The sequence below is a fragment of the Chlorocebus sabaeus genome, chromosome 21 (assembly GCF_047675955.1).
Source record: "Chlorocebus sabaeus isolate Y175 chromosome 21, mChlSab1.0.hap1, whole genome shotgun sequence".
NCBI classification, from domain to species: Eukaryota; Metazoa; Chordata; class Mammalia; order Primates; family Cercopithecidae; genus Chlorocebus; species Chlorocebus sabaeus.
The window spans coordinates 31,701,326-31,714,417 of NC_132924.1; the positions used below are offsets into that span (position 1 = coordinate 31,701,326).

The 13,092-nt window shown below is 37.6% G+C and overlaps 1 protein-coding gene across 2 annotated transcripts in view; it reads right to left on the bottom strand.

Annotated features, from left to right (window-relative positions):
* Nucleotides 1-780: 780 nt before the first annotated feature.
* Nucleotides 781-13,092, bottom strand: part of PLEKHA8 (pleckstrin homology domain containing A8) — an 87,603-nt gene continuing 75,291 nt past the window's right edge. Inside the window, exon 14 of one of the 2 annotated variants that reach the window (XM_007981729.3) lies at nt 781-1,159. In XM_007981729.3, coding sequence (XP_007979920.1) covers nt 1,142-1,159 — 18 coding nt within the window. In that variant the 3' untranslated portion in view covers nt 781-1,141. The remainder of the gene's footprint in view (nt 1,160-13,092) is intronic. The other variant, XM_007981730.3, reaches the window with a different exon arrangement.

A 13,092-nucleotide genomic window follows, 5' to 3' on the forward strand; every position in this document is an offset into this window, starting at 1 on the left:
TTCATGTACTAGCTATGGTATTTAACCTCCACATGCATCAATTTTCTTATCTATAAAGGAGGAAATTAAAATGCCCACCTCTTAGGGTTGTTTTCAGGATGCGCTAAGCTGGTTGACTCCCTACATGGAGAGAAGTCAATACATGTTAATTGCCTTTGCCTTCACTTAAAATTAGGAATATTATAGATATTATTCCTTCTATTTTCTAGATGGGAAAAGTGAGGGATAGGTCCCGTAGTGACTGAGAAGTCATCATCTTTTGGGGTGTCCTCCCAGCTCACAGCCATTTCCAATTACCTGGGAACTGTCCCCTGACCCAAGGTGATAAACCCACAGCAGTCATATCTGTACCACGGGCTAATGCCCCTCAGGCCACCATTGATTGAATGGAGGAAGACAGACATGGGACTTAAGTGGGCCAATCAGATTCTTGTCCAAGAATTTGGGAATGAGACCAAGATACAGAAAGGTAGAATCTGCATGTGGCTAAAACTGTGTCACGTAACTTAGGCATTGATGCCACTATATTCTGTCAGATGAATGGGAGACGTGGAGAAAGATGGGCCTCAAAGAGAGAAGACAGAAACAGATATGCAGCCGTGGCAGCTGAGAAAAGATCCCAATGACTTTCAGCTCCTGGTTCTAGTCCTTTCTCAGCCTAGCCCATGCCTTTCCCCTTGGATTCCATGAGATGCCCACCTACCTGCAGAGTGATCATAAAGCCCCTCATGTTGCTTCTCGTAGTTTGGTGGGCAAGATTTTCACAGGCCACAAACGCAAATAGGCAAGCGATTGAGTTTTATTTTCTTGTAATATAATTTAATTTGTCTTTTGAGATCTCATTCTATCTGATGGCAGAAAAACAATCAAATAAGCTCCAGATAGACTCAGTCATTTCAGGGTTTTCTCAGGCATTTTAGGTCTCACGTAACTCAGGATACTCTCACATACTTCCTTCTCTCCAGAAGGCATCTCGGGGCATGCGGGGCATCCTGACCCAGGAGAGGCATTTAGTCCAGGCTGATTCCCTGGAGAGAGGCGTCACCCAGATGTGATGCATCCTGTCTCATGCTAGGTCATCATCTCCTGCACGCCGCTCTGCACCCACCTGATTCTGAGTGACAGCCCTTCTGGGCCACCATCAGACATTTGTGTGTTCCTGTTAGAAATGAATCAACATCTCAGTTTTTAAATTTTTTAAAAAATAAAAATATAAATAAAGCCTTGGCAAACTTTAATCTGCAGGAAGTAGAGTTGTGTAGTTCTAATCTGTTTCTAATATCTTATTGGCAACGTAAGCTTTGTGCTTTCATTTTTTAGTGTACACACTAAACTTTTGAAACTTAAAATTCTTTTTCTCATAAATTCTGGTAGTTGTAAATCAAAACTGTTATTTTTTAAAGATTTTAATTTTTTTCTGGAGGGGGGTCTTGCTCTGTCACACAGGCTGGAGTGCAGTGGCATGATCATGGCTCACTGCAGTCTTGAACTCCTGGGCTCAAGTGGCCCTCTCGCCTCAGCCTCCTGAGTAGCTGGGACTACAGGTGTGTGCCACCATGCCTGGCTAATTTTTTATTTTAGTGGAGACGAGGTCTCACTATGTTGCCCAGGCTGGTCTCAAATTCCTGAGCTAAAGCAATCCTCCTACCTCAGCCTCCCCAAGTGCTAGGTTTATAGGCAGGAACCATCGTGCCTGGCCCTAAATTTAATTTTTAATAAATTACATTTTAAGGCTATTATTTCTACTACAAATTTTAAGAAACTAGCTTGGAACTAATTTGAGTCTCAAGTACCTAACTTGGAACTCAAATTCATTTGGCCAAGACATTGTATAGTGCTAACTTAACTTGAAAGGGCCATGGGGTAACTTCTAGAAAATGCACACACACGCATATAATTTCATTGTATGCCATGAGTTTGAATTGATTTCTCAATTACTGTGAGCTGAGAACCCCAGTCTCCCAAGAATGCTTTCCATCCTTGACCCTGCCTGCCTCTTGCAATTTCCAGACTGTCTTCTCAATAATGTTCAATCTGCCTTCCACAGTCATTACGTCAACTGGGCACAGATGCTGGAGGGCAGACGGAAAGGCGGTGACAAAGTTAGACCTACATTTGCAAGACCAAGTGAAACACACACCCACTCTCCTGAAGCCAAACTGCTTTTGGAAGGCGGGCAGGGGAGTGCCATTCCCTCTAGCATACTTGTCATTCCCAGCCGAGGTTTCAGATCCTTTTTATACACTGGCCTGTGGAGAGACTTGCTGCTAAATTCTGTTATTTCACAGCCCATCTCTAGCAACTGTGTTGGGGAATGACTTCAGACATTCCAGGCTTTGCTCAGAGAGAAATTTCAACAAGAAAGCTAGAATGGAGGAGTAGTTAAGATTTAGTTGCAGCAAATTGGAGACCGGAAATATAAAGTTATTCAGAATAGTCAATGAAAATCATTTCTGTGGGAGAGAAACAAATGATCTTGCTTTAAATGTAAGGCATCTATCAGCAGCACAATGTTAATTAGGATTCTAGGGCTCTTAGTGCAGCTAGTCCCTTTTTTATTTCTAGGTGCAGAAGTGTAGATTTGCAGAACAGCTAATCAAATATATGCAGGAAGATGCCCCCCATTTATCCTTATGCTTCTAAGACAGAAGTTTTTCTTCAGTTATTTGTTCTTTAATGAATTTTAATGATGTAAGAAAAATACAATACACTTTAGGTGAAAAATCGCACACATAAACAGATATTCACACATGAATCAAGTTATATAGTACATATATATACACACACATATATGTATATGTATATCTAAACACATATAATACAAAAAGGAGAAAACATATAAATCATGGCTACTTTTAGGTAGTGGTACAATGAGTAGTTTGCATTTTCCTCCTAACACTTCTATGGATATCCCCAATTTTTTAATCACTCTTACCAAGAGAAAATAATTAACATCATACTTTTTTTAAAGGGTGGAATGAGACTCCTAATTTTCTTAAAAGAAGGTAAGAGAAAACAGTCTGAAAACTCTCCTGCCATACTGCCTTAAAATGCTTGACAAAATACAGCAAAAATTATTTTAAATGCATGAATGAACTGGCAAGAGAGAAAGGAAGTCTCCAGGTGTGTCAGTAACAAAGAGGGAAGTGAGTGGTAAGGATGTGGGATGCTGCCACAGCTGGGCTTAGTTAAAAAACTGCAGCAGTTTTTAAAAGGCTACACCCATACTGAAAAGAGTAGATTAAGAAAACCATCAATTCACTGGCACAGAGAGACAAAAAAGAATTTATATGCCTCTGTCTGGATGGGGAAAAATATCCTCTGAGAAATGAATTCTCAGGGTCTGTTTCTACCTCAAATTTGGAGGTTCAAGTTTGCAGACGGTCCAGGAACCATGATGATAAATGACTCCCAAAATGATAAACAGCCAAAAAAGAGGTCCAGATCTGGTGATCTTTCTGTGGCAAATGCAAAACTGCTCTTGAGGGACACATCTACAACCAGGTCACAGGGGATTCTTACAGAAAAACAGGCTTCTTTAAAGATAAGCTCATAAACACAAATAATGAAATGCAGGAGGACAAAATCCTGCTGACTTAAGAGTCAGCAGACACAATAAATAACACTAAAAGATACCCTAAAACTTCATATCATAGAATGACAATTGGAAAGGGAATGTAAAATAAACATGTTTAAAATTATTAAAGCCCTAAAAGATGTAATTAAAACACCAAGAAAAGAACAAACCTCATGAGAGGCACTGTTGCACGGTAGTTAAGAGCACGGAAACTGAAGCTAAAGTGCTGGGTTCAAATCTTATCACTATTACCTACCACCTGGGTGACTTTGGGTGAGTCACTTAATATTTCTGTGCCTCAAGTCCCTCATCTGTAAAGTAGGTATACTAATGGTATCTATATCAATGGGTTGTTGTAAGGATTAAGTGTGTTAATATATGTAAAGTGCTTAGAAAAGTACACATATGCTTGGCACAGAGTAAGTTTTAGCTACTATTGTAACCAAAAAAAAAAAAAAAAAAAAAAACCAAAAGTGGGGCAGGTGGGGCTCACTCCTGTAATCACAGCACTTTGGGAGGCTGAGGTGGGTGAATCACGTAAGGTCAGGAGTTCAAGACCAGCCTGGCAAACATGGCAAATTAAAAATATTTAATTTGCCCTGTCTCTATTAAAAATATAAAAATTAGCCAGTCATGGTAGTGTGCACCTGTAGTCTCAGTTACTGGGGAGGCTGAGGCAGGAGAATCACTTGAACCTGGGAGACAGGGGTTGCAGTGAGCTGAGATTATGCCCCTGAACTCCAACCTGGGCATCAGTGAGACTCTATCTCAAAAAAAAAAAAAAAAAAGGTAATATTTTGAACAGAAACAAATTAGAATGTCTAGAAATGAGAACTAGCTATTAAATTAAAAGTTTGTAAGCTGAAAAAGAAGTTGAAGGGAGAATTAGTAAATTAGAAGTCCCATCTGAGGAAATTATGCTAAATGCAGCAATATGATGAAGAGATGGAAAATGTTAAAAGGAGGTTATGAGGTACAAGGAATGAGATAGTCTAATATGTATTTAATAGAAATTCCAGAAACAGTAATAGGGAGAATAGTGAGGTGGTAGTATTCAAAGAGATAATAACATAGACTCTACTAGAATTGTAAGGAAAGAATCTGCAGAATAAAAGCCTGCACTGAGTCCAAGGATAAGAAATGAAAATAAATCTACACTAGACATAATAGGGAAACTGCAGACCACAAAACAAAGTGAAGATCCTAAATGCCACCAGAGATAAAGGATAGACTACCTATAAAAAAGCAAAAAATAAGTTGACAGCACAGTGTTCAATAGTCAGAAGCCAGGAGACAACAGAAAAATATCTTCAAAATATACAAGGAAAATAATTGATAAGCTAGAATTTTATAACTACCTAAACTGTAATTCAAAAGTGAGGCAGAAAAAAGACATTTTTAGGCAAAGACTGAGTTTACCATTCATAGGCCCTTCCAGAAAATATTACTATGGGAACATTTTACTTCCAGAAGGAGCAAATCAAAACCAGAAGAAAGATGCAGAAAGCAAGAACTGATGATCTCCAAAGAAATAGCAAATGTGGGTAAACCGGAGCAACCACTGACTGTAGAAAACACCACTCCTACTGCTAATAGTAATGATGATGAATTTGAGGGACATAAAAAAAAGGAGGCACAAAACTATCAGATGACAAAAACATGTCAGACAAGAGGCAAGTGACTGGTGTTAAAATGTTCTAAGGTTATTAGTATATTTTAGGAGAAAGGTAGAGATACTGATAAACTTTAAGCTTAAGTTAAGCATACATGTTAAATTTTTTTTTTTTTAAAGAGACAGAGTTTCATTCTGTTGCCCCAACTGGAGAGCAGTGGTCTATCACAGCTCACTGCAGCCTTGAACTCCTGGGCTCAAGTAATCCTCCCACCTCAGCCTCCCAAATAGCTGCGACTATAGGTACCTGCCACCACACCTGGCTAATTTTGTATTTTTTTTTAATAGAGATGGGCTTTTTTTTTTTTTTTTTTTTTCCAGACAGGGTCTGGGTCCATCACCCAGGCTGGAGTGCAGTGGCATGATCATAGCTCACTGCAACCTCCACCTACCAGCCTCAAGCTATCCTCCCACCTCAGCTTCCCAAGTAGCTGGGACTACAGGCATGAGTCACCATGGCTGGCCAGTTTTTTCTTTTTGAATGTGTGCAGTCAAACCCACAAATGACTCAAGTTCTGCTTTAGCTACATCCCTCAGATTTTATTATGTATTGTAGTCATACTCTTTCAGTGCTAAGTATGTACTCATTTCATTTATGATTTCTTTTTTGACATGTGAATCATTTAGAAGTACTTTTTAAGGTTTTTTTGTAAGGAGTTATCTTTTTGTTAATGAATTTCAAATTGTAGTACATTGTGGTCAGAAAATCTTGACTTTTTGGTATATGCTGAGTCATGAAAATCACCATGTTCAAACCTTTCATATTCTATTTTTGTCTACCCCATACTGACAGTGAATTTGTTCATTTTTTCCATCTCTTTCTGTCAATTATGCTGTTAGTTGTTGCACAGAAAATCAGAACTGTCGAATATTCCTAGTGAATTGTTCATGTTTTCATTTTGCAGTGACTTTCTTTATCCCTAAATACTTTAAAAGTCTTTTTTGTCTAATATCAGCATAATTACACTGTGTTCTGGCCTCTGCTGTGGCTATAAAATTCTGTGCTATCAATTTTAAAAATTAATATTTACCTGGTAATTATTTTGACATTCCATTGTTTTTAGTCTTTCTAGATCATTAGATTTTAAGCATACCTATTGTGAATAGCATATGGTCGGCTTTTTATGTCTTATATCCAAGAGTCTATTTTTAAACTCATGGATTTAAAAATATATATATACTTATATACAGTCATGTGTTGCTTAACTACAGGGGTACTTCTGAGAAATGTATCATTCCATACAAAATTAGCTGGGTGTGGTAGCATGCACCTGTAGTCCCAGTTACTTGGTAGGCTGAGGTGGGAGGATTGCTTGAGCCTGAGAGGCAGAGGTTGCAGTGAGCGATGGCCATGCCACACTATTCCAGCCTAGATGACAGAACGAGACCCTGTCTCAAAAAAAAAAAAAGTCCTAATGGTGATAAAATAAATGTTCATTTTTACAGTTATAAAGCAAATATGTAAACCCAAGAACGTAGAAGCTAGACAATTATAAAAATAAAACAGAAATGAATGAAATAGAAAACTAAGAAACAACAAATAAAATCCCAAAACCAAAAGTGGTTAAATGAAACAAATTTAAAATAAGATGACACAGAATAGCCAAAACAATCTACAAAAAGACCACAGTTGGAAGAATTACATTTTCTTATTTCAAAACTTGTTACAAAGTTACAGAAATCAAAACTGCTATATTAATAGTCAATTGATTTTTGACAAACATTTTCAAATATTTGAAAATCATATACATGAAGAGGGACTTGCATCCAGAATATATAAAGAACTCTTAAAACTCAAAATAAGGTCCAGGTGTGGTGGCTCACACGTGTAATCCCAGTGCTTTGGGAGGCCAAGGCAGGCAGATCACCTGAGGTTAGGAGTTTGAGACTAGCCTGGCCAAAGTGATGAAACCCTGTCTCTACTAAAAGTACAAAAATTAGCCGGGCATGGTGGTGTGTGCCTGTAATCCCAGCTACTTGGGAGGCTGAGGCAGGAATATTGCTTGAGCCCAGGATACAGAGGTTACAGCAAGCCAAGATCGCGCCACTGCACTCCAGTCTGGGCAACAGAGCGAGACTCCATCAAAACAAACAAAAAAACTCAAAATAAGAAAACACTACAATTAAAAGTTGGGCAAAGAATTTGAATAGATATTTCTTTAAAGATGATATACAAATTGCTAATAAGCACATGAAAAGATGCTCAACATCATTAACCAAAAGAAAAACTCACATCAAAACCGTGATGAGATATCTACTTCACCCTCACTAGGATGGCTATATTGAAAACAAAACGAAAAACAAAAGCAGATAATAACAAGCGCTGATGCGGATGTAAAGAAACTGAATCCCTTATATATTGCTGATGGACTGTAAAATGGTGCAACCACTTTGGAAAACACTTTGGAAGTTCCTCAAAATGTTAAACACAGTTACCATATGACCAAGCAATTGTGCTTCTAAGTACATACCCAAGAGAAATGAAAACATACATCCACATGATGACTGGTACACAATATTCTAGCAACATTATTAATAATAACCCCCAAATGGAAGCAATCCAAATGCTCATTAACTGGTGAATGGATAAACACAATGCCATATACCTATACAATGGAATACTATTCAGCAATATAAAGGAACGAAGTACTGATAAATACTATGCTATGGATGAATCTGCAAAATGTGCTAAGTGAAAGTAGCCAGACATAAAACACCACACACAATGTATGATTCCATTTATATGAAAAGTCCAGAACAGGAAAATCAATAGAAACAGAAAAATTAGTTGCCTAGGGCTATAGGAGGGAGGAATGGGGGGTGACTGCTTAATGAGTACAGGATTGCTTTTGGGGGTAATGCAAATATTCTAAACTTAGATTATGGTAAGGACTACACAATTTTGTAAATATAATGAAAAGCACTGAATTATATATGCTAAGTGGGTAAATTTTATGATATGTTAATTTTTCTCAATACAATTGAGTTTTACAAAATTAAATAGGATGACATTAAATGCAGTGTGGTTATCTTGTATTGGATCCTAAAACAGGAAAAAGATATTAATGAAAAAACTGGTGAAATGTGAATAACTGCCTGGGCAATTAAGTGAGACCCATCTCCACATAAAATTTAAAAATTAGCCAGGCATGGTGGTGCACACCTGTGGTCCCAGCTACTTGGGAGGCTAAGATGAAAGGATTGTTTGAGCCTGGGAGGCAGAGGTTGCAGTGAGGCGTGATTGTACCCCTGCACTCCAGCCTGGGTGACAAAGTGAGACTCTGTCTTTAAAAAAAAAAAAGAAAGAAAGAAAAAGAAAAAAAAGAAAAAGGAAAATCTGAATAATGTCTGTAGTGTAGTGTTGCACTAATGTTAATCTCTTCTCTTTTTTTGAGACAGAGTTTCACTCTTGTTGCCCGGGCTGGAGTGCAATGGCACGATCTTGGCTCACTGCAACCTCCACCTCCTGGGTTCAAGTGTTTCTCCTGCCTAAGCCTCCTGAGTAGCTGGGATTACAGGCGTCCACCACCACGCCCAGCTAATTTTTTGTAGAAACAGGGTTTCACCATGTTGGCTGGGCTGGTCATGAACTCCTGACCTCAGGTGATCCACCTGCCTAGTCCTCACAAAGTGCTGGGATTACAGGTGTGAGCCACCGTGCCCAGCCATGTTAATCTCTGTTAACAAATGCACATAGTCATATGAAATGTCAGCATTAGCGAAACTAGGTGAAGGTTATATGGGAATTCTGTGTTAACTTTGCAACATTTTGTACATCTAAAATTATTCCAAAATAAAAGTGAAAACAACCATGACAAACCTTTAGTGCACTTAATAGAGACAGAGAGTGAGCAATTAGAGATGACCAATGGTATATAAACTACCATTTGAGATAGAATCGCTGTCCTCCCATTATTGGACAGAGAATCACGGCAGGACCAGGGTGATGAGCCAGACTCACAGTGGGTTTGCATTTCATGGGTATCACTAGCCCCAGGCTCTTCTATCTTCTACCAGTGCCAGCATGAGAATTAACTTTGTTTGTGGGAGGCATACAGACTGCTTAGTATGAGTTATTTGTATTTAAGTGCTTGTTGTTTACTGGAGTTGCTGTGAAAGCCCCACACCTGGGGTGTTCTGGCAAGCCACAGACCCTCCTGCCAAAGGAAGGGAGCTACTGGTTCTGTGGGAAGTTGAACTTGGGTGCAGTCTCTCTCTCTAGGAGAAGGCGCAACCAGTCCTAGCAGGCATCTTGTCCAGACTACACAGAGTAAGTTCTCAGGGTCATTTATGCACAATTCTACTTAAAACCCATAATTAATAAACTGAAAACATAGACAAACTGCAGTTTCTTAGAAATATATAACTTAACAAAACTCCTCAAGAAGAAATACATTTTTTTTTGGTTAGATTTATAACTTGAATTGGGAGTTTTAAAATCTACCCTCCATACTAAAAAAAAATTAAATTAAATTAAGATAAAAATAAAACCCATTAAACCCAGAAGGTTTACCAGTTATACCCAGACTTCAAAGAACAGATAATCGTTATCTAAATGTTCCAGTGAATATAAAATGAGGGAACACTGCCCACCTCATTTTACAAAGTGTAACAATTCTGATGGCAAATGAGATAAGGATGGTATATGAAGGAAAAATTAAAGCCCAATCTCATTTCTAAATATAGATGCAAAAATCCTAAATAAAACAGTAGGCAACTGATTCCAGAAATGTCTACTAAAAATACACCATTACCAAATTGGATTCATCCTAGGAATGCAAGGATGGTTAAGGTTAGAAAATCTCTTAATGAGATGTACCATAGTAATTGGTTTAAGGAAGAAACCTTGAGAATCTGCCTCAGAAAAAAAAAAAAAAAAAGCAAGTTGTTGTGGCCCTTACCACTCAACACCCATCCTTATAATCCAGGCAACCGATGTTATGATTTCTTGCCCCATAAATTAGTTTTTGCCTGTTTTGGAATTTCATATAAATAGAATAAGACAGTATGCACTATTTTGTATCTGGCTTCTTTTGCTCACCATAATGTTTCTGGGGTTCATCTAAGCTGCTGGATATTGCCTATCAGTAATTTTCTCCTTGTGATTGCTGAGTGGTATTCCGTTGTTTCCACACACCAAAATGTGTTTATCTGTTCACTTAGCAAAGTGAAGAGACAAACCACAGTTTGCCTCTCAACAGATAGGCAGAATGTATCTTCTAGGAGAAGATGGGTCATTGGGGCTATTACGGAAAAACTCCTTATCTTGCAAAAATACCTAGCAGCGTTATTGCTGGGTCATAGAGTTTAACTTTAAAAGAAATTACCAGATCAATTTCCAAAGTGGTTATACCATTTAAGACTCCAACTAGCAACGTATGGTAATTCCAGTTGCCAATGTTTGTTGTTTTTGTTCTTTTAATGTTCACCAAACTAGTGGATGTATACAGTGCTATCTCAGTTTAGTTTTAATTTGCATTTCCCTGGTGACTAATGATATTGAACCCTTTTTCATATTTTACTGTCATTTGTATGTAGTCTTTTATAAAACAGCTGTTCCAAGTTGTTGTGCATTTTTTAATAATTTGTTTTGGTATTTTTATTACTGAGTTGTAGGAGTCTGGATACAAAGCTTTTCTCAGCCATATGTGCAGGTATTGTGAATACTGTGCCTCATCTATGGCTTGTTTTTTTGTAAAGTTTTTAGTTTTGATGAAGTCCAATTTGTCATTTTTTTCTTTATAGTTAGTGCTTTTTGTATCCTAAAAAAATACTGCCCTATGTTTCCTTGTAGGAGCTTTATCCAGAATTTTCACTTTTACATTCAGTTGTATAATTTATCTCAAACAATTTCACGTGTGTGATGTGAGGTAGGGTTTATCTTTTCCATAGAGATAAGCAGTTGTTCTAGCACTATTTGTTGAAGTGATCTTTTCACCATTGAATTGCTTTGGCATCTTGATCAAAAATCAACTACTATATAAGTGGGGCCTGATTTCTGAACTTTTTCTCGTTCCATGGACCTTTACACCAATACATACCATCTTCATTAGTACAGCTTTAGAGAAAGTCTTGTGATTCACTAATATATGTCTCCCAACTTTGCTAATTTTCAAGATTATTCTGGTTATTCTAGGTCCTTTGCATTTCTACATAAATTTTAGGATTAGCACACCAATTTCTACAAAAACATTGCTGGTATTTTCTAGAACGACTTTATTGAGATATAATTCACATACCACACAATTCATACATTTAAAGTGTACAGTTCAAGTATACAATTCAAAGTGCATAATTCATGCAATAACTTTTGGAATATTACATTATTAATTTTTTAAATTATCATAAAACATACATAACATAAAATATTCACATTGTTGTGCATCATTTGTTGTGCACAATATCTGGAACATTTTTGTTCTGGAACATTTTTGTTGTTCAAAACAGAAATTCTGTAAACATTATACAATAATTCCCCATTCTTCCTCCCTCCAGCACCTGGTAATCTCTTTCTCTCTCTCTTTTTCTTTTTTTTTTAAAGACAAGATCTTGCACTACCACCCAGGCTGAAGTGCAGAGGCCCAATCAAAGCTCACTGTAGCCTCCAACTCCTGGGCTCAGGCAATCCTCCTGCCTCAGCCTCCTGAGTAGCTGGGACTACAGGCATGAGCCACTATATCCAGCTAACTTAAAAAATATTTTTTGTAGAGAAGGGCTTTTGTTTTGCATTTGCCCTGTGTTTGCACAGACTGGTCTGGAATTCTGGGCCTTGGCCTCAAGCAGTCCTCACACCTATGCCTCCCAAAGTGCTGGGATTAAAGTGTGAGCCAGCGCACCTGGCTGCCCTCTGGTAATCTCTAATTTACTTCCTCTCTCTATGAATTTGCCTATTCTAGATATTTCATATAAGTGGAGTCATACAATATTTGTCCTTTTGTGTCTGGCTTATTTCACTTGACATACTATTTCCAAGATTCATCCATGTTAGCATGTTTCAGATCCTGATTTCTTTCCTATGGCCAAATAATATCCCATTGTTTGTGTATACCACATTGTGTTTACCCACTCATCTGCTGATAGGCCCTTGGGTCGGTTCCCCTTTCTGGCTACTGTGAACAATGCTGCAATGGATATTGGCATACGAGTATCTCTCAAGTCTCTGCTTTTAATTTCCTTGAGTCTATACCTAGGAGTAGAATTGCTGGATCATAATGTAATTCTATGTTTACCTTTTTCAGAAACTGTTAAACTGCTTCCACAGCAGCTGCACCATTTTCCATTCCTACCAGCAATGGACAAGACATTCAATTTCTCTACATCCTCACCAATATTCATTTTCTGCATTTGAAAAATTACTATTACAGACATCCTAGTAGGTATGAAATGGTATGTCCTTGTTGTTTTAATTTGTATTTCCCTACTACATTGAGCATCTTTTCATGTGCTGATTGGCCATTTGTATGTCTTCTTTAGAGAAATGTCTAGTCAAGTCCTTTGCCTATTTTTAAATTGGGTTGTCTTTCTGTTGTTGAGTTATAACAATTCTTCGTAGATTCTAGATACTAGTCCCTTATCAGATGTATGATTTGCAAATATTTTCTCTCATTCTGTAGGTTATCTTTTCATTTTTTTGACAATGTCCTTTGATGCACAAAAGGTTTTTCATTTGATAAAGTCCAATTTATTTATTTATTTATTTTCTTTTGTTGTTCATGCTTTTAGTGTCATATCTACCTGTTGGTATTTAGATTGGGATTGCACTGAACCTTGAGATCTATTTCAGAACTGACATCTTATCAATATCAGATCTTTCAACTCATGAATGTGGTATAGCTCTTTTCTT